Source organism: Ranitomeya variabilis, chromosome 1 (genome assembly GCF_051348905.1).
Source record: "Ranitomeya variabilis isolate aRanVar5 chromosome 1, aRanVar5.hap1, whole genome shotgun sequence".
Lineage (NCBI taxonomy): Eukaryota > Metazoa > Chordata > Amphibia > Anura > Dendrobatidae > Ranitomeya > Ranitomeya variabilis.
Genome location: NC_135232.1, coordinates 103,020,109 through 103,046,563, shown reverse-complemented (window position 1 = coordinate 103,046,563; position 26,455 = coordinate 103,020,109). Strand labels below are relative to the sequence as shown.

Here is a 26,455-nt window from a genome sequence, read left to right as displayed (position 1 = left end):
TACAGAGGGAGGACACACTGGGGCCACTATTACTGTACAGAGGGAGGACACACTGGGGCCATTATTACTGTACAGAGGGAGGACACACTGGGGCCATTATTACTGTATGGAGGGAGGACACACTGGGGCCATTATTACTGTATGGAGGGAGGACACACACTGGGGCCACTATTACTGTACAGAGGGAGGACACACTGGGGCCATTATTACTGTACAGAGGGAGGACACACTGGGGCCATTATTACTGTACGGAGGGAGGACACACTGGGGCCATTATTACTGTACGGAGGGAGGACACCCTGGGGCCATTATTACTGTACAGAGGGAGGACACCCTGGGGCCATTATTACTGTACAGAGGGAGGACACCCTGGGGCCATTATTACTGTACAGAGGGAGGACACACTGGGGCCATTATTACTGTACAGAGGGAGGACACCCTGGGGCCATTATTACTGTACGGAGGGAGGACACCCTGGGGCCATTATTACTGTACAGAGGGAGGACACCCTGGGGCCATTATTACTGTACAGAGGGAGGACACCCTGGGGCCATTATTACTGTACGGAGGGAGGACACACTGGGGCCATTATTACTGTACGGAGGGAGGACACACTGGGGCCATTATTACTGTACGGAGGGAGGACACACTGGGGCCATTATTACTGTACGGAGGGAGGACACACTGGGGCCATTATTACTGTACGGAGGGAGGACACACTGGGGCCATTATTACTGTACGGAGGGATGACACACTGGGGACATTACTGTATGGAGGGAGGACACACACTGGGGCCATTATTACTGTATGGAGGGAGGACACACACTGGGGCCATTATTACTGTATGGAGGGAGGACACATCCTGGGGCCATTACTGTATGGAGGGAGGACACACACTGGGGGCCATTATCACTGTATGGAGGGCGAAACTGAGGAAATTATCACTGTATGGAGGGAGGGCATACCCTGGAGCCATTGCTACTGTATGGGGGAAGACACACTTGGGCGATTATTACTGTATGGAGGGAGGATACACACTGGGGCCATTATTACTATATGGAGGGAGGATGCCACACTGGGGCCATTATTACTGTATGGAGGGAGGGGGGACAAACACTTGGGCGATTATTACTGTATGGAGGGAGGACACACACTGGGCACAGTATTATTGTATGGACAGAGTACATACTGGGGCCATTATTACTGTATTAATTGATAAAGGGGCACTCAGGGAACAATATTAAATGTCAGTGGTCACTTGCATTATTATAATATAATGTCACTCTCATAACAGTTTAAGAGGCACAGAGGAGAGATTATCACTTTCTTAGAGACAAAATATGGGAGCTATTCCTAATGTACTCAGAGGGTATTCATATTTTATAGAGCGTAATTTTGCCACATACAGGGCACAATGGGGGAGGAACACTTTGTATGGAGCAGTGGGCACCATTATGTGGAGCACTAAGAGAGTACCAGTACCATCCCACTTAGCAAGTGCCAGAAAGGAAATACAGCAGTAGGCTTAGCACTGAGGTTTCAGCAGGATGAGGAGTTTGTGCAGGTTGGGAATAGATGGGGACGGTGCTGGAAATATGAGAAGTAAATTGTGTCTTTGTTGTAAACTCTGCAGATGAGTTGTGTCTGGAAAAGTTTTTATGAAGGTCTGGGAAAAATAAACAGCAAAGTAAAAAAAAAAAAAGTTAAATTAAATAGACAATAGCATCCTTGGCTGTGGTGGTCCCTATCAAGCCCCCCATTATATACAGCTCTGAGACCACCACATCAAAACCCTGTCATGGGCAGCCCAATCTCCAGACCTGAACCCCATTGAAAACCTCTGGAATGTAATCAAGTGGATGATGGATAGTCACAAGCCACCAAACAAAGAACTGCTTAAATTTTTGCGCCAGAAGCAGTGTGAAAGACTGGTGGAAAGCATGCCAAGACGCATGAAAGCTGTGATTAAAAATCATGGTTATTCCAAAAAATATTGATTCTGAACTCTTCCTGAGGTAAAGCATTAGTATTGTTGTTTCTAAATAATTATAAACTTGTTTTCTTTGCATTATTTGAGGTCGATAGAACGGTTTTCTTTTTTTTAAATTTTGACCATTTTTCTTTTTCAGAAAAAAAATAAAAAAATTATTGCTTGGAAATTCGGAGACATGTTGTCAGAAGTTTATAGAAGAAAAGAACAATTTATATTTTACTCAAAAATATACCATATATACTAGTGTATAAGCCGAGATTTTCAGCCCATTTTTTGTGCTGAAAACACCCCCCTTGGCTTATACACGAGTCATTGCCAGAAAGCCGGCGGGGGAGCAGTGGCAGGAGCCGGCGGCTGTGACATCATACCTTCCTCACGTGGTCCTGCACATCCCTGCATCTCGGTTGTCCTGGTGCCGGCAGCTCTCCTCTCCTCTGCTCAGTTGTAATGTGGCACCGCTCATTAAGGTAATATATATGTACGCCTCCACTCCCATAGGCATGGAGCGCATATTCATTACCTTAATGAGCGATACCATGTGACTGCTGAGCAGAGAGGAGGAGAGCTGCAGCCGGAACAACAGAGATGCAGGGACGTTCAGGACCACACGAGGAGGGCGAGTATGACGGGGAGAACATGCATAGAAGGGGGAGGATGCCCAGCCATGCATACAGCTAGGAGACCGGGGGAGCCACACATGGCAGGACAGGGATGAGGGGACAATACATACCCGGCTTATACTTGAGTCAATAAGCTTACCCAGTTTTCCGTGGCAAAAAAGTAGGTGCCTCAGCAAATACTCGGGTCGGCTTATACTCGAGTATAAATGGTACCTATAAAGGGAAAACTCAGACAAACTGAACATTTTGCAGTGGTCTCTTAATTTTTGCCAGAGCTGTATATGCTGCAAGATACAGGATATACAAATGACAGTGGTGCCATGCTCAGGATTTACATACAGATATTCTGCAAAATTCTGCGTCAGCTTGGGGAAAGTGTCAGCATCATCCCAAATCATGTATGGCTTGATATATTACACATATACATACACACACATGCTGTATACTTTTTATTATTTAAGTTGTTAAAGAAAAATTCCTAACTTTGGTTTATTTCGATACCTGTAACTTATTTTTCCTTTGATAGACTAAAGGAGATTAGAAATATAATATAACCTTGAGCTGCTTTCTTATCTCAATCCATGAATCCACACGTCCATTTCTCGGTTTAACTATCCATGCTACCTTGGCTGGTTTCTGGTTAAATATAATCCAGTTAACGGACTGGGCTTACATCTAACAAGGAACTGGTGGCAGTCCTACTGGGCTGGCAGCATGCTGTTTCACTGGTGCTAGTGAGAGTGGCCTCTCAGGGTTGTGAATGAGTGTGGTGCCACGTCAGTAACTGCGTGGGCGACATCTTCTCACTCCCTGTGCCCGTGTGGACAGGGGGTGTCTGTGTAAAACTGTGCCAAACTGATCTTCTGATCAAACTGATCTTAACGGATCTGAACTGATCTTCCCTCATGTAATCTCTGGTCCTCCCAAGGTCTCCTTCACACTAATTCGCTCCTCACCCAACCGCCTCCAAGACTTCTCCCGAATATCCCCAATCCCTGGAATTCTTTGCCCCAACATGTCCGACTATCAACCACATTCGGATCCTTCAGACGGAACCTGAAAACCCACCTCTTCAGGAAAGCCTACAGCCTGCACTGACCCCGCTGCCTCCTCACCACTACCGAAACTACCACCTCACCAACACCGGAGCTCCTGCAACCCTCGACCTACTGTCTCCTTCCCCACCATCCTGTAGAATATAAGCCCACAAGGGCAGGGTCCTCTTCCCTCTGTATCAGTATTAGTTTGCTTACTGTAAGTGATATCTGTAATTTGGAGGTAACCCCTTCTCATGTACAGCATCATGGACTCAATGGTGCTATATAAATAAATAATAATCATCTTACATGTTCCTAAGGGATGCAGAACGTTACATGGTGAAAGTGGGGAGATTATGTGATCCGTCTGACGCAATAATGACTGCAGGCGGGGTGGCGAGATGCGGGGTTCATCAGTCACATTTTTTTGTTTTTGAATTAGGGAAAAAGGAAGGGATTTAAGCTTGTATATATTTGTTATTTGCAATTACGGTAATAATAATGCTGGCCATTTTTTAGGACCCCAGGGGACTTGAGATTATTTGAGATCTCCTGTGAAGCCAAACTTCTTTGGAGGTTCACGATGGCATCCCTCTGCTGCAGTAGCAACTCATTAGCACCCCACGATCGCATTGCATTTCTTAGGGAAGATGGCCAGTGATGCACGCACTGACAACCTGACCATTTAAATGCTGCTGGCACTGACTGACAAAGGCAATTAAATGGCTAAACAACAGTGATCGGAGCTAGCTCTAGTCATTGTTATTACGAGTAGATGTCGACTGTAAAATACAGCCGTCACTTGCTTGATATGTACTGAGCCCACTGAAAATATGAGCAACCTAACAGGGATTTACTCTTAAATCAGAGTGCAAGAAGAAGTTAAAGGGGTTAAAATGCAATACACTATAACAAAAGTGCTTTCCTCAGTGTCTAGTACTGGACCTGAGAAACCCCTGCTCAAAAATCTCTTCTTCAGGTCCTCTTATAATGTAATAGGGAATTTGTGGAAGTGGGTTTTTTTATATGCCACTGTCAAAAGATGACCATCATTTGATGTTTTTATTACATCGGAAAAAACAAAAACAAAGATAGAAACAATGATTAAATAACCTGCAGTAAATAGCATCGCACATGAAAATAATATACGGTACTTAGTTAACATGTTTTTTCTCAAAAAAATGTGAAAGCCATCCCCTATAAAAGGCGGTGCTTTACTGCGGTACGTCACACCACACCAATGTGAAGCAAAATGGCTGTCGTCCTGCATGTAGCTCACATAATCCTGCATCCATGGTGCAAAGTTGGTTTTCAATAACACTATTTTATGGGACAGTGAGGGCCACCTTTTAATTTCTGCTATTTTTCTACAGAATCCCTTATACTTGTGCAAGTGCAGGACGTGTAATCACTGCACAGAAGTGAGGACCGCCAAGAAGGTGATCACGTATAAAATGTGCATCCCGTGGCCCATAGTGCCACAGTCGGCTACAAAGATACTTATGCCTTACCATAAAACAACACCAGCTCAAAAGGATGAAACTTCTAATTCTTTATTTCAGAATTGAAAAGTCTTTAAAATATCTTCACAGGCTACAATTGCACGTGGATACTTTATAATACTTTTGGAATAAAGAACTGGAGGTTTTCTCCTTCCGAGCGGGAGGACGATGTATCTGTTATATGAGGGGACTCACTGGATGGAGCACCGGCTGTTGAGGAGCTTCCACAATATATAGTGGGAATGGAGAGATTTTTTTTTTTTAATCGTTTTCTGATGAACTTGTGCTTTTACCAGCAGAACAACATTTTTATACGTATTTGAAAAAATGTGTCTGTAAAGTCAAAGCCTAAATTATCATAAAACACAGATCACTACTACAGATAATGGAACCGTACCCCAACCACTCTCTTCATCGCTTCCAGCTTTGCAGAGTCTTTGTTACTTTCCAACATCTGCTTTAGGTCTTCATTCCTTAAAGAAAAAAATACAATTGTTACCATAGAAATAAAATAGTCGCAGTCTCAACTACTACAACCAAGTAGCAATTTATGTCGGCCTGCTCAATGGAAAATGGACTAAAGTTTACAAAAAGCAGAAAAAAGACAAATAAATGCACAGGGCAGGATTACACAGTCTGCGTGCAGGAGGATGCCTTCCACAGAATTTTCACGGAAGACGGCCCTGGTCTGTAACCCTCAGCAATTCATCAGTAGTATATACTGTGTTCTGTGGCTGTTATAAACAAAAAAACAACAACTTGCATGTTCAACAAATTCAGAGCCTCGCTCCAAGAAGTCAACCCCCAGCACTCATTAAAGGGATTGTCCATGTTCTCTCTTCCAAACTGCACTGCTCTCCCACCACCTGGCTGCTGGTGGGGATGATGTTTGCAGAGTAATGTGCAGTCAGTTTTCTGCCACACACTGTTTTGCATTTACAACAAAAAGTTCTACTTTGGTCTCATCTGAACAGAGCACCTTTTTTTCCCACTGCAAATGGTGTCCCCCTACTAGGGTTTTTGCAAACTGCAAAACAGGACTTATGGCTTTCTTTCAAAAATGCCTTTCTTACCGACACTCTTCCATAAAAGGTCAGATTTGTGAAATATGAGGCTAATAGATGTCCCATGGACAGATTTTGGCACCTTTTTTCATATAACCTAACACTCCTTTACTCTTCTCTAGTACTTTATCCTTGACCTGTCTGGTGTGTTCCTTAAAGAGGTTGTCCAAACTGTTAAGCCTGCAGTCATTCTTTGTGACTGACTGTGTGTAACTGCAGACTTATGAATCCCCCCCAGCGCACGCACTGCGAGGCTTTGCCAGTTTCTGAGCTGGGACCGGATGGCATATAAGATATGTGGCCAATGGGTGCAGCCTCACTCCATACACTTGTATTGTGCGAGGCCGCGCTTTAACTAGAGATGTGGCCATCCAGTGGGTGTGGACAACTAGAGGGCATGGCTTTGCTCCATGTAAGTATATGGAGCGAGATCGCGCCCACTGGACAGGCTCTTGCACAGAGTATACACAATCCTCCAGTTAGAGCTCAGAAACCAGCGAAGCCCTGCAGCGCAGAGCGTGTGCAGGGGATCCAGAAGTCTGCAGCCACACAGATTGACTACAGACGATTTAGACTGGACAACACTTACTTTTCATCATGCCGTTTCTCAAAAATACCTCTTAGCCATGAATTTTTATATATATATATATATATATATATATATATATATATATATATATATATATATATATATATATATATATTTTTTTTTTTAAGGAGTATCAGACTACAGGGGGCTGAATACAAATGCACGTTACAATTTTCAGATTTATACTTTTTCAATAATTAGAAAACCATATATATCTTTTCCTTTACACTTCTGAAATACTTGCTATGCTGTGTTGGTATATCACATGAAAACCCAATAATACACGCTGCCTTTGCTTGACAACAGCTAATTTTTCCTAAACCCGTTCACATGGGCCAATAAACATATCTATTTCTTGATGTAGATTCTACATCGTGTGGCCCATTTTTTCTGGATCATAGGTTTCTACGTTACAACCTGTGGGCTGGCACCACTATCTGCTTTCAGGCTGTGCTGGTTCATTTTTTTTGACTTGTTAAAAATACCTTGATACAAGAAAGTTTCTGAAACTAGAAAAACTACATAGTTATTTAAAATAGTTGTGGGTTTGTAGCCACAAGCATTTACAGAGTGAGTACGATGCCTGGCTTAGGTTAGTAATGGAGGGCAGGAAATAAACACGTGAAGATTAAAGGGAACCGGTCACCCCTTTTTTTCGATCTGAGATAAAAAAAAAAATATGGCTTAATTTAGCATGAGCTCTGCATTACAGCAGTACCTTCCGTATCCCGCCGATTCCCCACCTTTGCTGAGAAAATACCTTTGTAATCTCTCCGGCGTCCTATGTAAATTACCCCGGTCCGGTCCGATGGGCAGGGCCTCTTCACCATCTCTCCCCCCGCTCCTCAGCGTGCTGGACGTAACGAGATCTGTGAATAGCACAGATCCCATACAGTTTCTGCGCGTGCGCATTGAATTGGCCTCTAGCGCCTGCGCAGTATGCTTTGCCCAACTGTGATCAAAGCATAAAATTACTACTGCGCATGCGCCGGCTTTTTACCCTATGCTCTGTGCCCCGGAAGTATTGCTGTGGAAATCTTGCTTTCCTGGATGCAAAACAAACTTTGCATGGAAAGACTTCCGGGGCACAGAACGTAAAAATGCTGGCACATGGGCAATAATGAGTTTTATGCAAAACATACTGCGCACACGCGAGAGGACACTTCAATGCACAGGCAAACAACGCCAACGCAGGAAATAGAAATGCGTAGAGCAAGGCAGGAGGTGGGGGGAGACGGCGAATAGGCCCCGCCCATCGGACCGGGGTAATTTACATAGGACGCCGGAGAGATTGCAAAGGTATTTTCTCAGCAAAGGTGTGGAATCAGGGGATATGAAAGGTACTGCTATAATGCAGAGCTCATTTTATCTCAGATCGAAAAAAAGGGGTGACAGATTCCCTTTAAGTCATTAGTCCTCTCCATAAATTACATTGTCGATATCCTCTGCTCAACCTTGTCTGAAATGCATCACGTACCCCTAAGACAACGCTGAGGTCTGCACATAAGCAGCAGGTATTAGAGAGCAACAGCCACAAACACACATATATTATATGTACTCACATACACACCATTGTACTTCACATCAGGGCACTTCCGAAAACCTGGGAATCGGTATTCCCCATTAAGTAAAAGCTGGCTGACAGGTGTGCTGGGATCTCCGACTAATCAGAGGCCATTAACATAGTTGTTTGGATAAGGAGGATTAGTACATACAGATCTATGCACTTGGGTGTATAGTCATAGAAAGCAGGTGAAATTCCAGCCGGTGATGGCTGCAGTATCCGCGCAGAGTACTTGTGGATTTTAATATAGTGCAAACACCTGCAAATGACTTCCGATGATCACAACCTCCCCAGGGTTACACAGGGGAGGATAGCCGCTGGTAATGTGCCTTATTAATACCTAATATCACATTGGGGAGATCTCCTGCTCTGCACCTGTATGAGCCAACATGGAGATGTGCTACATACATGCAGCTCCCATTATGGCTGTCTCTAAGCTGTCTTTTTATAACAAAAAACTATTAAGTTATCCAAATAGTGACCCCGTAATAGTACTTTTTTCCTGGAATTGAGTTGCCGGTTGTGGACTTGCCCTCTACTTGTCAGAGATGTGTCGTGAATAGGATCCAGGGAAGTGATGAGTGAACGTGTTTGGATTTATCCGAGCGTGCTCGTGTGCTAACCGAGTATATTCGGCATGCTGTTTGTTATTGCCTAACAGCCGCGGGGATTCAAACATATTTTTATTCAGACTCCAATGACAGCACCCTTGGTTCGTGGTGCTGTCATGGGCCTCCGAAAAATGCTGTTACCGATAAGTAACTTAATGCTTTCGAACACGCCGAAAACACTCGGCTAGCACCCGAGCATGGTCGGATAACGTCTAATCCAAGCACGTTCGTCCATCACTAATCCAGGGTGGTCCACTGATGGCACCAGGGCTGTGGAGTCAGAGTCATGGAAATGAAGGAGTCGGAGGTTTGGTGTACTGACTCCACAGCCCTGGATGGCACGCAGAATCACTTTCTGAAACAGGCTGTCTCTAATGACACAGATCCTATAATGTAACTGGCGCCACCAGCTTCCAATATATTGTATAATCTATAGAGCAGCAGCGCTCCGGTGTTCTCTGTGCGACTCCTCTAACTGCAGTTTATCTCTAGGGAAAAATCCAAGGATCCATTTCTCTTCTCAGATTTCATCTATTGGAGGAAGAGTTGGGAGGTCCATGCACAATAAAACTGTCAGACGATCCCACTGACGTTAGCGACTTCTGACGACTTTTGTCAAAAATTCCAACATGGTCGTAAAAAATCAGCTTTTTAATATTGTGGCACCATATATTCTAATTAGCTGAACTAGTCCTAGAGGTGTGCACTTAGTGCTGACCAGTCCAGGTCCGCAAGTCGAAATGTCGCCCACGTAGGAGTGACAATTGTCTGTAAAGAGCCCCTCTGCATTCGGCTTGCTGCCTAAATCCCAAAAACGCGTGGTTATAGCCGTGACTTGGGACATGGCACAGTAAACATGCCTGTAGCCTGAGCGCCTCCCTGTATGAGGCCACATGTGCTGCCGTGTTATAGTGCTGAGCCGGCAGGATCACTGGGCAGTACATGCCTGAAGCGCGTCACTACCCGCCGGCTCAGCACTATACAGCAACACTCCTTGTGCGAGCTCGCACGGTGAGGCGTTCAGCCTGTAAGACTACTGGCATGTAGTCAGATGCCAACGCAGAGGTCTGTGCCTGTCCCAAGTCACAGCTGTATCTGCAGCATTTATGGATCAGGCAGGATGCGAGGGCATTACAGAGACATCATGCCTCTGTGGGCGACATATCGGCGTGCAGGACTGGTCCTCACCAAGCACACACCTCTGACTAGTGTAGCCAATATGTGGCGCCACAATATTAATAAGCGGATTTTACAATTCTGCTGGAATCTTTGCCTAAACATTGCGGTGTCTAGAAATCAGTGTTAAATGACATGCAAAGCCGTAATTAATTACTAGGGTAATGCCTGACGTCACATGTAGACCTGCAACCCAGGAGCAAAAAAGCTGCAATGGGACCATAGCGGTTTCACCCAACTTTCCCAAAAGACAGATCAAACTGAGACACAGCTGGTTAACTCGGCATGAGAGACGAACACAAGGTCATCAGCACATACAGAAGGGCAGAGAACTGCGGCACATATAATAGAAACATGCCAACAACTGCTCATACATACCCAAGGATTAGGGCAGAGGACTGCTGATCACCGCTGCTCAGCCCGATTTCTTCTGCGGTGGGCTCGGCACTCAGACTAAGCTGGAGGTTATCGGCCACATCGAGCACAGACTTGACGGCGGAGGTAGCGCTCACTTTCTTTATTAAGGCTAGGTGCTGCTCCATGGTGCACTCTGATCCAAAGGAAGCAAGTGTTGTAGTGTTCTGGCCTTGATAACTCCCCGGGATACAATTATGGTAGCAGGACAGGATATAAAGTCCCTGTAGCACAACGAAAACTTCTTTACATGTTCCAAAGCATTTCCCTTCAAAAACAACCCCTGACGGCGGTCACAGCACAAAGTGACAGTCATCCAACCTAAATGAAGAGGCCTAGGGGCGGCCGGAGCAATGTGCATTTCATGGCTGTTATATGGATGTCTCAGCAAGGAAGACAAGCTTCACAAAGTTCCTTTTTTCGCCTTTGCTCTTGGGTAACACTAAGTGACACAAGCCCACATTTCACGCTCACATGCTGCAAGTGAGAAAGTGACGTAAAGCCCATCTGCTCACATGTCCGACAGAGGAGCCGCTTCCCTACAGACACCTTCTACACGGAGAAATGCTGCTCTACGAGAATCAGAGTGACCCTTCCCATAAGGTGTGTCTCCTCCAAGGGACCCAGTCACAGCCCCATAAAGAAGGTAATGAGATGGGATGAAAGGTAAAGTGGTTGTGCTACTACCGCTACTACTGTAAATGCACCACTTAAGGGTTTACAGAAGGCTTAAGATAGCACATCATACATGGAGTCTCATCACTGTGATGACTGCTGGCTGGACGGGAAGCCATAATGGAGAAGAACCAGTTAGAAGAAAGGAAGGAGCCATTCAATACATTCAGACCATGCTTAAGAAAAAAAAAATATATACATAGCATTGCATGCCCATCCGCATCTCACCAGGTGCAAGAGCTGCCCGCCATTTCTGCAATATTCTGATCCGCACTACCAAGTGCTGCAATGGTCCATGTAGAATATTGCTTATGTGAGGTTAATATTGTCAATGCGCTCTCCTAAAGGGATTGTCACAGATTTTAAGAAAAAGGACAAAATATATTATATATATATATATATATATATATATATATATATATATATATATATATATATATATATATATATATATATATATATATATTGTAGGGATGTCACTCACTCGGGTGCGATGGCTGACACACAGGAGGCACGTTCCTTTAAGGTTCAGAGGGTTTATTGCGTCATAAACCACATGGTAAAATAACAGCAAACAAAATAGCCTTAAGTTCAGGAAAAGGAAAACAAAGCGTCCAGTCCACCAGGCTCACTCTTGTAGCCTTAACACACTCAGGAGGGCTTCACCTCCACACATATCTCTTGTGTAGAGCATTTGCCTGTCTTAAATAGAGCTAACCACACCCAGTAACCCATCACATGATTAGCCATGTGGTCTGACATCACCACAGGTCCTGAAGCAGATATATATACACATGATTATATACAATACAGAAATACACCAGGCTACATTACGGCAACAAGGCACTTATGTGGCACATACCTCCCATCGACTACACACCCTTTAGCCATGCTACATACCTCCCCCCTCTGCCTAAAGCCGTGGGGCTTGGCACTTTTCCCCACTAAACAAGGGATTCTTGATAGGGCATCCGCATTACCGTGCAGCTTTCCGGCCCTATGTTCCACATGGAAACTGAAGTCCTGCAGGGCTAAGAACCAACGGGTGACCCTAGCATTTCTACCCTTTGTTTCCCTCATCCATCTAAGTGGGGCATGGTCAGATATTAGTCTGAATTTACGACCCAGCAGATAGTACCGTAACGTGTCCACCGCCCACTTTATGGCCAGACACTCTTTCCACGACTGAGTAGTTCTTTTCAGATGAAGACAGCTTTCTACTCAGATAGAGAACAGGATGCTCCTCCCCATGTAGCTCTTGGGAAAGGACTGCTCCTACCCCAACATCTGAGGCATCTGTCTGAAGAATAAATTCTTTATTAAAGTCTGGAGCCATCAGAACGGGTTGCTTACACAAAGCCTCTTTCGTTTCTTGGAAGGCTGACTCTGTTTCTTCGGACCACTTAACCATTACTGATTTTGTCCCTTTTAACAGGTCAGTCAGAGGCGCAGCCATCGTGGCGAAGTTTGGGATGAACCTCCTGTAATATCCCACGATTCCCAGGAAGACTTTAACTTGCTTCTTGGAAACTGGTTTTGGCCATGTTTGAATTGCCTCCACTTTACTGATTTGGGGTTTTATTTCTCCACGACCCACTATGTATCCAAGGTACTTAGCTTCTTCTTTACCCAAGGCACACTTCTTCGGGTTTATTGTAAATCCGGCCTCTCTTATAGCATCAAACACCGCTTGGACCTTTTCCAGATGACTCTCCCAGCCCGGGCTAAAGATGACGATATCATCCAGGTACGCAGCAGCGTATGCCTTGTGGGGTGCAAGGATTCTATCCATAGCCCTCTGAAAGGTCGCCGGAGCTCCCTGTAGGCCAAACGGCATCCGGACATTCTGGAAACATCCATCTGGTGTAGAAAACGGCGTCTTCTCCTTGGCTTCCTGTGCCATGGGGATCTGCCAATACCCCTTCGTCAAATCCAAGGTGGTTATGTACCTGGCGGGCCCAAGCCTTTCGATGAGCTCATCAACGCGGGGCATGGGATAAGCGTCAAACTTGGAGACCTCATTCAACTTCCGATAGTCGTTGCAAAACCTCCACTCTCCATCAGGTTTTGGGACCAGGACAATAGGACTCGACCAACCGCTCTTGGATTCCTCAATGACTCCAAGCTTCAACATACATTCCACTTCCTTGGAGATAACTTCTCGACGAGCCTCAGGAATACGATAGGGCTTCATGTTCACTCGCACATGTGGCTCTGTTAGGACCTCGTGCTCTATGACCTTTGTGTGTCCTGGCAACTCTGAAAACAGGTCCCTGTTTTTCTGGAGTAACTCCCGGCACTGCTGTTTCTGGGTCTTTGATAGCGTCTCCGCTATAGTAACCGCTCCAACCTCACCTTCTGGGTTGCTTAACAGCGATGGAGTTACTGTCGGCTCTCTATCTTGCCACGGCTTGATGAGGTTGACATGGTATACTTGGAATGGTTTCCGTCTTCCTGGTTGGTGAATTTTATAATTTACTTCCCCAAGCTTCTCGACAACCTCATATGGCCCTTGCCATTTGGCCAAGAACTTGCTCTCCACCGTCGGAACTAACACAAGAACTCGGTCTCCCGGATTGAACTGCCTCACTCTTGCAGACCGGTTGTAGACTCTGGCCTGAGCTTCTTGTGCCTGGAGGAGGTGTTCTTTCACAATAGGCATCACCTTTGCAATCCTCTGCTGCATCTGGGCCACATGCTCAATGACGCTTCTGTGGGGCGTGACTTCGGCTTCCCAGGTTTCCTTGGCTATATCCAGGAGTCCTCGCGGATGTTGGCCATATAGAAGCTCAAACGGTGAGAACCCTGTGGAGGCCTGTGGAACTTCACGAATGGAAAACATCAGATAGGGTAAGAGACAATCCCAGTCTCTTCCGTCTTTCTCTATAGCTTTTCTCAGCATGCTCTTCAGGGTCTTGTTAAATCTCTCAACAAGGCCATCTGACTGGGGATGGTACACCGAGGTCCTCAACTGGGAGATTTTCAGGGCTTTGCACAACTCCCTCATCACCTTGCTCATGAAAGGTGTCCCCTGATCAGTCAGGATTTCCTTCGGCAGACCTGTCTGGGAAAAGACATGGACCAACTCGCGGGCTATACTCTTCGAGGAAGAATTTCTCAGAGGAATTGCCTCAGGATAGCGTGTGGCATAGTCCAGGATGACTAATATATACTGATGGCCCCGGGCTGATTTAACTAAGGGACCGACCAAGTCCATGGCAATTCTCTCGAACGGCACCTCAATAATGGGCAGGGGCACAAGAGGGTTCCGGAAATGAGGAGTGGGAGCAGTTAACTGACATGTAGGGCAGGACCTGCAATAGTTCACTATTTCCCGGTGACACCCAGGCCAATAGAACCTCTGCACAACCCGTTCCTGCGTTTTTTCCACTCCTAGGTGTCCACCCAAGATGTGTGAATGGGCCATGTCCAACACCTTCCTTCTGTACGGACCCGGCACTATCAACTGCTCTACCAACTCCTCCCTTATTTTCGTGACCCGGTACAACAACTCCCCCCTTATCAGAAAATTGGGAAATCTTGTGTCTGCTCCCGGCTCCTGTACCACCCCGTCAATAACCGTGACATTATTAAAGGCTTCCCTCAGAGTGGGGTCCCTATGTTGGGCAGTCCCAAAATTTTCCCCGGTTACCTCTAACTCCAGAATGTCAGATGTAGGGGACACTTCCTCCTCATCCCCAACCAGAACACAAAAAGGAAACCTGTCTGTCTCTGGGTGTGGCGAAACCTTTTTAGGGTTCATTGGTTCCCTACTCTTGCTAGCGACCTCAGAACCTTTTCCCCACAAATCCCAAAACAAACAGAAATCCCGGCCAATAATTATAGGGTGCAACAAGTCCTGCACGACGCCGACTATGTGGGTCTCCGTGCCACATGCCGTTTCAATGTCCACCCTGGTCAAAGGGTAGTCCTTGGCATCACCATGTATGCACCCCACGCCGACCTTCTTTCCCGGGAGCAGGTGGAGCGGGAAAGTGGCCCTCACCAGGGTCACTAAGCTCCCTGAGTCTAACAGCGCCGTTGCTGCTCGACCGTTCACCTTTACGTGACACGCTTGAGGTCCCTCGTTGGGCGGAGAGTTCACACTGCAGGCAGGATACGCATAGTATGAACAACGGCGTCCCATGCTGCAGTCCATCTGCTCAGTGGTCTGGGAACAACGGGCAGCTATATGTCCTGGCCCGTGGTACTTCCAGCAAATAATATCACCCGTAGGGACCTTGGGCACCACCTCCCCCGCCCTTTGTGACCTTGGACGCGCCACCCCTTTTTGGGACTCAGCAACTTTCTGGGACCCCCAGTACGGCATGGGCTGCCTCCCAAAGGAGCCTTCCATCCCTTGGTATCTCTCGACCAGTCCGATCAGTTCGTCGGCATTCTGGGGATCACCCTGGGCAACCCAAGTCTGTATGGACCTCGGGAGGGAATGCACAAACCGATCCATCATTACCCGTTCCACCATCTGTGCAGGTGTACACGACTCTGGCTGCAGCCATTTCTGGACCAGGTGCAACAGATCAAACATTTGAGAGCGAGGCGGTTTGTCCCGGTGATAGGCCCAGCTGTGAACTCGCTGTGCCCTGACAGTCAGTGTCACCCCCAAACATGCGAGAATCTCGACTTTCAATTTGTCATACTCCTTGGCATCCTGCAAGGTCAAATCATAGTACGCCTTCTGGGGTTCTCCCGTCAGGTATGGCGCCAGTACCTCTGCCCACTGCTCTGGTGGGAGTTTTTCCCTCTCAGCGACCCTCTCAAACACCGTCAGGAAGGCCTCAACATCATCCCCGGGAGTCATTTTTTGCAATGCGCGTCTTACCGTCTTCCGGACGTGGGTGTCATCAGCCAAACCTGGGGTTGGGGCACTCGACTTGCCCTGGATGGTGGTTGCCAGAAGATGCATCTGCTGCTGGCTCTGTTGTATCTGCTGCATCAACAGCCTGTTGGTCTCTTGCTGCCGTTGCTCCTGCTGGCTCTGCGACTGGACCAAGTGTTTCAGCAGTTCCTCCATTTTCCCCGGCTGGCTTACAACAGACTTGAACCAGGACATTCAATACCAGACTTTTTGTCTCCGCTGGGAACGCTGCCCGCACGTCTACCACCAATTGTAGGGATGTCACTCACTCGGGTGCGATGGGGCACGTTCCTTTAAAGTTCAGAGGGTTTATTGCGTCATAAACCACATGGAAAAATAACAGCAAACAAAATAGCCTTAAGTTCAGGAAAAGGAAAACAAAGCGTCCAGTCCACCAGGCTCACTCTTGTAGCCTTAACACACTCAGGAGGGCTTCACCTCCACACATATCTCTTGTGTAGAGCATTTGCCTGTCTTAAATAGAGCTAACCACACCCAGTAACCCATCACATGATTAGCCATGTGGTCTGACATCACCACAGGTCCTGAAGCAGATATATATACATGATTATATACAATACAGAAATACACCAGGCTACATTACGGCAACAAGGCACTTACATGGCACATACCTCCCATCGACTACACACCCTTTAGCCATGCTACTATATATATATATATACATACACTCACCGGCCACTTTATTAGGTACACCATGCTAGTAACGGGTTGGACCCCCTTTTGCCTTCAGAACTGCCTCAATTCTTCGTGGCATAGATTCAACAAGGTGCTGGAAGCATTCCTCAGAGATTTTGGTCCATATTGACATGATGGCATCACACAGTTGCCGCAGATTTGTCGGCTGCACATCCCAAAGATGCTCCATACAAGGCAGGATGGATCCATGCTTTCATGTTGTTTACGCCAAATTCTGACCCTACCATCCGAATGTCGCAGCAGAAATCGAGACTCATCAGACCAAGCAACGTTTTTCCAATCTTCTACTGTCCAATTTCGATGAGCTTGTACAAATTGTAGCCTCAGTTTCCTGTTCTTAGCTGAAAGGAGTGGTACCCGGTGTGGTCTTCTGCTGCTGTAGCCCATCTGCCTCAAAGTTCGACGCACTGTGCGTTCAGAGATGCTCTTAGGCCTACCTTGGTTGTAACGGGTGGCGATTTGAGTCACTGTTGCCTTTCTATCAGCTCGAACCAGTCTGCCCATTCTCCTCTGACCTCTGGCATCAACAAGGCATTTCCGCCCACAGAACTGCCGCTCACTGGATTTTTTTTCTTTTTCGGACCATTCTCTGTAAACCCTAGAGATGGTTGTGCGTGAAAATCCCAGTAGATCAGCAGTTTCTGAAATACTCAGACCAGCCCTTCTAGCACCAACAACCATGCCACGTTCAAAGGCACTCAAATCACCTTTCTTCCCCATACTGATGCTCGGTTTGAACTGCAGGAGATTGTCTTGACCATGTCTACATGCCTAAATGCACTGAGTTGCCGCCATGTGATTGGCTGATTAGAAATTAAGTGTTAACAAGAAGTTGGACAGGTGTACCTAATAAAGTGGCCAGTGAGTGTATATATATATATATATATATATATATATATATATATATATATATATATATATATATATTTGTTTTTTTACTGATATCTGTTAAATCTCCTGGCCCTCTTGCGCTGGCGGTCCTTGCTGAACTTGCAGCCATGACATCACATATATATGACAGCTACATCAAATCGCCGGCTTCAATAGTGACGCATGCACGGTACAAGATGGTGGAGGTCAGTATTTGATTCCAGCGATTAGGTGATGCCCGTTTTCCTTTTTTTTTTTAATCTTTTACTTCTCTTCGGACACTTTATAAAAGTCCCAAACATCTCCTATTATAAATTCTACATGTGAAGCTGGCAGCTAAACGAGCGTCGGGGTGAGGGGACATTTAGCTCATCCGTTGTGGCGGCTCTACCTCTCCTTTTACAGTATCTCACATCTTTTACTTGAACTTGTATTTGGTTATTCTTTTCTAGGGTACCACCTTATTATATGAGGTTTTGCAGCACTGCAGCTCTAGGATATATCTACTGCCAACCACAATATGGGATATATAGTGTATTCTGATATCCTGTAACCTTATCTGGATTCTGTAATCCCCTACTGAGACCACCGCCATATAGTGGATGCTTTTTCTTGTATTAATATTCACGTACTGCATTATATAGAGAGTTTGGTCATCTTGCTATGGAGGGGGGGGGGGTCACAACTTTTATTATACCCCATTCTCCAAGTGCATTATTTATTATTTACCCTCCCTTCATCAGCTCAGCATTCCTGTTTTGTCACTATTCTGCTGTTTTTAATAATGTTTTAATATATTTCAATAAAATTATATTCTTTTAAATTTATTCTGTTGGATCGCTTCATTTGCCCTATCAAATTTACTACACGTTGGGCTATAGGTTGTCGTATCTTTTACGAAGTGCCTTCATCTACTTAGGACTATTAATGTTTAATTAGGCCACTCCAGGACCTTGAAATGGTCCTTTTGGAGCAACTCCTTCCTTGCCCTGGCTGTGTGTTTCGGGTCATTGTCAAGCTGGAAGATACAGCCATGTCCCATCTTCAATGCTCTTACTGAGGGAAGGAGGTTGTCAGCAAAATCTTGTGATACATAACCCCATCCATCTTCCTTTCAATACAGTGCAGTAGCCCTGTGCAGAAAATGACCCCCAAAGTAGGTTTTCCCCACCATGCTTCATGGGTGGGATGTTGTTCTTGGGATAATACTCATCCTTAGTCCTCCAAACAAGGCAAGTTGATACAATAAAGTTCTATTTTGGTCTCATCTGACCACATGACCTTCTCCCATGCCTCCACTGGATCATCCAGATGGTCACTGGTGAACTTCAAAAGTGACTGGACATGTGCTGGCGTGAGCAGGGGGACCTTGCGTGACCTGCAGGATTTTAATCCATGACGTTGTAGTGTGTTACTAGTGGTAATGTTTGAGGTTGTGGTCCCAGCTCTCTTCAGTTCACTGAGCAGGTCGTCCCGTGTAGTTGTGGGCCGTTTCCTGACCTTTCTCAGAATCCTTACCCCATGAAGGGAGATCTTGCATGGAGGCGCAGACAGAGGTAGATTTACAGTCATCTTGTGTTTCTTCCATTTTCTAATAATTGTGCCAACAGTTGTTGCCTTCTCACCAAGCTGCTTGCCTATTATCCTGTAGCACAACCCAGCCTTGTGCAGGTCTACAATTTTGTCCCTGGTGTCATTAGACAGCTCTTTGGTCTTAGCCATGGTGGAGAGGTTGGAGAGTGTGATTGAACTCGTTACCTGTATAAAAGACACCTGTCCACACACTCAAAGAGGTGCAATTAATACAACTAATGAGTGCTGTGACGACACAGCATTTAATCTTAATTATCCAGAAGTCTGTTTTCAGTAGGCTAATTGACATAGGCTGTTATCTTTATGTTGATTATTGAATTGATATGTGTTTCTTTGGTTGGTCTAGAAACAAAGGTTCGTATGGTATGAGCCTGGATGTTGACTTTTGAGTTGCCATTTGCTGCAGCTCATCGCCTGCTATCTTTAAAGAACAGGGACATAGGGTAATTAGCAATTGATGTTTGTTAATATGTTGACTTCACATTGAACCAGGCCAGCTACTTTGTTGACCTGCAAAACAGAGAAGGTCGAACTATGCAGACTGATTAAATAATCTGACAATGAGAAATAAACTCCTCCCACCTCCACTTGACATGCGGATGATGACCTGAACCACAGATGTGGCTATAAAAAGGGATTTCTACCGCTCTGAATCAGCGAGACTTTACAAAATCACAGCCAGGAACTCTCTACAGGATAACAGTCAGGACACCATGGCCCCATGAAGAGGGACACAGATTTGACATTCTACAGGATGCCAGCTTAACACATTGACTGCTGATGCCATTATCCAGGGCAGTCCGCATGCAGCCAGACAGCAACTATCTGCTGAAGACATAACTGAGACTCTAAGGGACAGTCCCTAGGATGCTCATATTGTTCATATTATACCGTATAATTTTGATTCATTGGGGTACGTATATATCAGTAGGCAGCGCTGAAAGAATAAACTTAGCTACTGATATATAAGAGGGCAGCGGCCAATGTGTTAAGGACCACGGCCCTAGCTGGAAAGAATACAGATCTGCCCCCTTCTGTCACCTAGCTCCATGGAGAAGTTCAGAGAAGCCAGGTTGGGACCATCCGGTCTCATCTCCACGTGCCTCAATGGACTGTCCACTTCTTAAGTTCGTCACTACCTCCTCTCTGTGGGTGTCTGTCAAAAGTGGGGTGTTACAGGTGTGGTAGTCAGCCATGGAAGCCTCGAAGTCGCAGCAGCTCTAATCCCATCAACCTAGCGGAAGGGTGAAACTCTGTAATTCTGCACCATCTTGGGTGTTTTGCTGGGACTGTTCTACATGTTGTCTGTTTAGTGGTTCAATAAAATACTGCCACTGTTTTACCCTCACACTGTGTTGTCTGATTAGTATTATACCCACGGGAAAGGAGGGCGGGCGCTCAGTGGGATGAGCCCTGGTCCATGCGGTCTCGGGCCAGCTGACGGGAGTACCAACTGACCACTATGTCTCCACAACTGCAGAGTAGGAGGCTTCTTAAAGAAAAACTAACAGGTCTGAGAACCAGAATTCTTGATTGTTGGTAGGTGATCAAATACTTAATTAAATTGCATTTTATTGCATGAAATATGTACAAATCCTACAATGTGATTTTCTGGATATTTTTTTTTAGATTCTGTCTCTCACAGTTGAAGTGTACCTACGATAAAAATTACAGACCTCTCTATTCTATATAGGTGGGAAAACTTCCGAAACCAGCAGTGTATCAAATACTTATTCTCCCCGCTGTAGATGCTTTCCGATCAGGAACCCCTTCTGCCAGGACCTGATGAGAAATATCAACTGCTCCTGAAGAGCTCTGTCAGTCCGTTGGTTATAGATGAATGGCGCATGTATCACTTCAGTTTTCCTATAGAAAACAAATCACTTGGGAGCTTGAAATGGGATCTGCAACGATCGTTCGGTCAGCTGTCACCATGACACACGTCTGCCATGCATTATGCACCAACTTATCCCTCTTACATTGCTGCTACATGCAGATTTGATGATCAGGAGCCTTGGGAAAGCTGGGGTAGATAAAGGATGCCACTCAACTCTCTAAGAAAAACCTACAAGTGAACGGCTGAACAGAATGATCAACCTGATAGAAAAGAGCTAAAATGTTCAGGCCTCAAATGTAGAAAATTGTAAAAAATAAAATACTGAGCTAAATGGTACACTATGGCTTTACCTGCTTCTAGCTCAGTACTAGGACAGTTTACTGTCTAACAGTAAGGCCTCATTCACACATGAGCACCATCTGCGGTTTTCACGAACAGTACCCGTACCTGTGAATTTATGGGGCCATTCACGTGTATGAGATATTTCATGGACCGAAAGATCCAGAGACATGTTTGATTCTGATTCTAGGGTCAAATGAAAATAGTCAAAGGATCTGTGTAAAAAAAAAAAAAAAAAAACAGGCCACATTCAGATGACATTAAAGGATCTGGGAATGTTTAGCTTGCAAAAAAGAAGGCTGAGTGGAGACTTAATAGCTATCTACAAATATCTGAAGAGATGTCACAGTGTAGCGGGATCATCATTATTCTCATTGGCACATGGAGACACGAGAAGCAATGGGATGAAACTGAAAGGGAGAAGATACAGATTAGATATTAGAAAAAACTTTTTGACAGTGAGGGCGATCAATGAGTGGAACAGGCTGCCACGAGAGGTTGTGAGTTCTTCTTCAATGGAAGTCGTCAAACAGAGGCAGAGAGCAGGAGGGTTGGACACGATGACCCCGGAGGGCCCTACCAAATCTAACCTTCTATGAAAATACTACAATAAATCACTGTGTATACACAGCCAAAAATACCCTGGACCGCTAGGATATATTCAAACCAAATTTTTTTGAGGCATTCCAAAACCACAAACTCTTCAAGCAGAAGATGCTTCACAAAACGTTTTGGGAGGGAGTTTCACTTTTCTTCAATTGCTTATTGCAGCCTTTTGATTGGACAGTGCGTAGTTTGGAGTAGATTCCATCAGGATCCACTTCCAAGTGATGACAGGCATTCTCTTTTTTCCCCTCTGGGCTGTTTTCAAAACTTCTTCAGGGAAACAAGATAAAGTAAAATAAATATAAATAAACAGGAAAATGGATTTGCCATAGAAAGTAGAATTATTCTTACCGTTTATTCGGTTTCTAGGAGCCTTCCACGACAGCCCAGGAGGTTGTCTCCATACCCTAATGGGGGACAGGAAGCACAAGAGGTTAAAAACCCCTCCCACCTCCCATTAACCAGTGACTTACAACTGAACCCATAGCACCGGTTACCTTTTAGGTTCTCAGAAAAATATCCAAGAATGTCGGGAGGGAATTAACGCTGTCGTGGAAGGCTCCCAGAAACCGAATTAACGGTAAGAATAATTCTACTTTCTCTAGTTGCCTTCCACGACAGCCCAGGAGGAATGCCAACCAATTCTGTATTTAGGGAGGGACCACAGCCTGAAGAACTTTCCGGCCAAAGACTAGATCCCGGTTGGACCAGAAGTCCAATCTATAATGTTTAGTGAATGTGTGTAGAGAAGACTATGTTGCAGCCCTGCAAATCTGCTCCGTGGATGCACCAGCCCTTTCAGCCCAGGAGACGGAAGTAGATCTGGTGGAATGAGCCTTTAGGCCTGTAGGTACCGCGACATTCTGAGCTAGATATGCTTCAGTTATGGCCTTTTTTTATCCAAGTGGCAATGGTACTCTTCGCCACCTTCTTGCCTTTGTTTCACCCAGATAAATGAACAAAGAGATTTTGGTCAATTCTGAAACATTTAATTTGTTCTAAATAGTGTAAAACTATACGACGTACATACAAAGTATGGAATCTATGTTCTTCCGGATTTGTAGGATCGTGACAGAACGATGGAAGGACTATATCCTGTGATCGGTGAAACTCTGACACCACCTTTGGAAGAAAAGATGGATCAGGTCGGAACACAATGGAATTGTCCCTTATGCTGAGATAGGGTTCCCTGATTGAAAGGGCTTGCATTTCCCCTACTCGTCTTGCAGTAGATATGGCAACTAAGAAGGCAGCTTTGCAAGATAGCAGCTGTGACCCTATGATTGAGAATTTCGGCGGAAGGACCAATGATTAGAAGGTCGTCCAGGTAAGGTACTATGGCGACGCCTTGGTTTCTGATATGAGATACAGCTTCCGCCATGACTCTGGAGAAAACCCTTGGGGCCGAGGAGATCCCGAAGGGAAGAACATTGCACTGGAAATGTAGAATCTTGTGATTCAACTGAACTGCAAATCTCAGATACTTCCTGTGACAATGATGTATCGGGATATGAAAATAGGCATCCTTGAGATCTATTGTTGCCATATATGAATGATGAGCTATCAGAGGGATGGCTGATTTTACTGACTCCATTTTGAATTTGCGGTAAGTGATGTACTGATTGAGAGATTTTAAATTTATTATGATCCAGGCTTGTCCGGAAGGCTTTTTTACCATGAATATACGGGAATAATGCCCCTTTCCCTGTTCGTTTACTGGGACCATAGAAATTGCTCACGAGGTCATCAGATCCTGTAATCCTGACATCATCAATTTTTGAGTCTCCCGAGATGACGGGGAGGTGACTCTTACGATCCTGGGAGGAGGCGCCTCGAACTCTATAAGACGACCTTGCTGGATAACATTTACGACCCAAGGGCTGTTGGAGATATTCCGCCAACTGTGAACAAAGTTCGAAAGCCTCCACCCACCGGATCGGAGTCATTGTTTTTCTTGCTGTGGAACAAGGATATTTTTGGGTTTCCCCTTGGCATAGCTCCATCTACCAGATTTCCCTTTACCCTTAACCTGGGAGGGCTGAGACTGGGAGGCCCGAAAAAAACGCTTCCTGGGAGGACCTCTGTTCAGGAAGAGTCTTTTTCCTGTCCGTGTCTTTTTCCAGGATGTCATCTAATGAAGGCCCGAACACATAGTCACCTTTAAAGGGAATGGAACACAACTTTATTTTTGAAGTTACATCTCCACTCCACATCTTTAGCCAGAGAGCTCTTCTGGCCGAATTTGTCTGGACTAAAGATCTGGCGGCTACACGGATGGATTCCAAGGAGGCGTCTGCAAGAAATCCAGTTCCTCTATGTAAAATAGGCAAGGAGTCCAACACCTCATCTCTCGGAGTACCCTGAGAGATGTGGTTTTCTAATTCTTCCATCCAGCGGAAGAGAGACCTGGCTACACAGGTGGATGCAATATTGAACCTGAGAGCCGAGGTGGAAGTTTCCCAGGATTTTTTGAGTAGGCTTTCAATCTTCCCATCTAAGGGGTCCTTTAATTGGGAGGAGTCCTCGAAAGGCAGGGCGGTCTTTTTTGCCACCTTAGCCACCTGAACATCTATTTTTGGGATGTTCCATTTAATTGAATCCTCATCCAGAGGAAATCTGTGTTTAAAGTCTGACGGGGTGGTAAGCCGTTTCTCTGGAAGTTCCCACTCATTATTGATCATATCAATGATACTCTTATGTACGGGGGAAGCCACGTTGTTTATCAGTATTTATGCCAAATAACTCATCCTGTATTGTCTGAGGAACGGGTTCCTCTTTAAGCCCCATAGTATTCCGCACCGCAGACACCAATTCTTCAATATGTTCAGATGAAAAAAGGTATTTCCTGATTTCGGAAGTTTTATGAGGTAGAACATCCTCCCATTTTACTGAGGATGATGCATAAGAGCCATCAGAATCTGAGTCAGAATATTCCTGGATCTTCCTTTTCTTGGAAAGCGAAGGACCAGGTGAGGGTGGTGGTGGTGGCGGGGGAGGGGCAAACGTGGCTAAAGAGGTTTGAACCTCCTGCCTGACTAAGGAACGTATCTCTTCTATTAGTGAAGGATGTTCGGCCCAGATTATTTTGTCCGTACAGGGTTGGCATAATTTTTTCTCCCATTTTCAGGGCAGTTTTTCATTACATACAGCACATTTGCACTTAGCGGTGGATTTATGGACCGGCTTATCTCCCTGAAACGAGAGAGGGAGCAGTATGAGAAGGTATACTTTAACAACCACCCTAAAATTGGACCCATCCCTGCCACACTTACTGGGGCTTGGGGAGCCCTGGGCTCTGCAGCTGCAGGGCAAGACGTATCCATGCTGAGCAGGCTTACCTGAGACGTCTTCTGCAGTTTTAGATAGAAAATAAATGCTGCTCCAGCGCCTGGCAATTAGCCGTCCCCTCCCCCTCCACAGTCCCAGGCAGGCGTGCGAGGATGCAGCGTGCCTCACACGCCGTTCAGAGGTCCGGAATCCCGGAAGTAACAGCGCTCATGTACAGGAGTGCCCGACCCGGAAGTGAAGCGCCACGTGACGTCCGGGTCGCCGAACAGCGCGCACAGGAGGGGGAGACACCGGAGAGCTCAGGGAGGCCTCCGGCAGGGGATCACTGGTCCGCTTTACCCCCGCAAGGGGACGCAGGAGGACCAGGATAGCGGTCCCAGAATCCGGAGGATACGGGAGCATAAAAAGGAGGAGGAAGCCCGGGGCCCGACCACCAGTGCCCGGCACAAGAATGGTAGCACTGCCAGAGCCGGCCACGCAGCGTACCAGGAACCTCTCCATGCCCCATGGGGAACAGGAAAGACACTGGTTAATGGGAGGTGGGAGGGGTTTTTAACCTCTTGTGCTTCCTGTCCCCCATTAGGGTATGGAGACAACCTCCAGGGCTGTCGTGGAAGGCAACTAGAGAAATGAATGGTAGGAGTTTTCCAAATTGGTTTAAGAAGGATTGTGCAGTGGATCCGCTAAAAAAATTAAAAAAAATTAATAAGAAGCACTGCAAAAAAAAACAACTTAATATAGTTAATAAAAGTTAATATATCTAACAATGGCCATGATGTTCAACTGTAAATGACAGGTTGAGGTCCTCTCTAAGGCCTCAATCACACTCCATGCTGCAATATTCTGTGTGTCAGACAGCAGTGGGTCTTGTATCATTACACTGTTCTGTATGAGGGACACAATAACGAATAGAGAAAAGACAAGAAGCTGTCCGGACGTCTGCTGGATGAGTCACAGCATTGTGACAAAGCGTGCTGACAAATGAGCGCGTGGTCTCCTGTGACATGTGGCTTGGGCCCCGCTACAGACCGGGCGAGTAAGCTCATCACATCCAAGTACTAGGGCCACCAGAAAACAACTAGGT

At 45.8% G+C, this 26,455-nt stretch overlaps 1 protein-coding gene across 2 annotated transcripts in view; it reads right to left on the bottom strand.

Moving 5' to 3' along the window:
• Positions 1-26,455, bottom strand: part of AP3B1 (adaptor related protein complex 3 subunit beta 1) — a 298,487-nt gene that overhangs the window by 236,819 nt on the left and 35,213 nt on the right. Inside the window, exons 1-2 of one of the 2 annotated variants that reach the window (XM_077287063.1) lie at positions 10,535-10,856; positions 5,550-5,625 (exon numbers count right to left, since the gene is read on the bottom strand). In XM_077287063.1, coding sequence (XP_077143178.1) covers positions 5,550-5,625; positions 10,535-10,698 — 240 coding nt within the window. In that variant the 5' untranslated portion in view covers positions 10,699-10,856. Of the gene's footprint in view, positions 1-5,549; positions 5,626-10,534; positions 10,857-26,455 lie in introns of those variants that run through there. The other variant, XM_077287054.1, reaches the window with a different exon arrangement.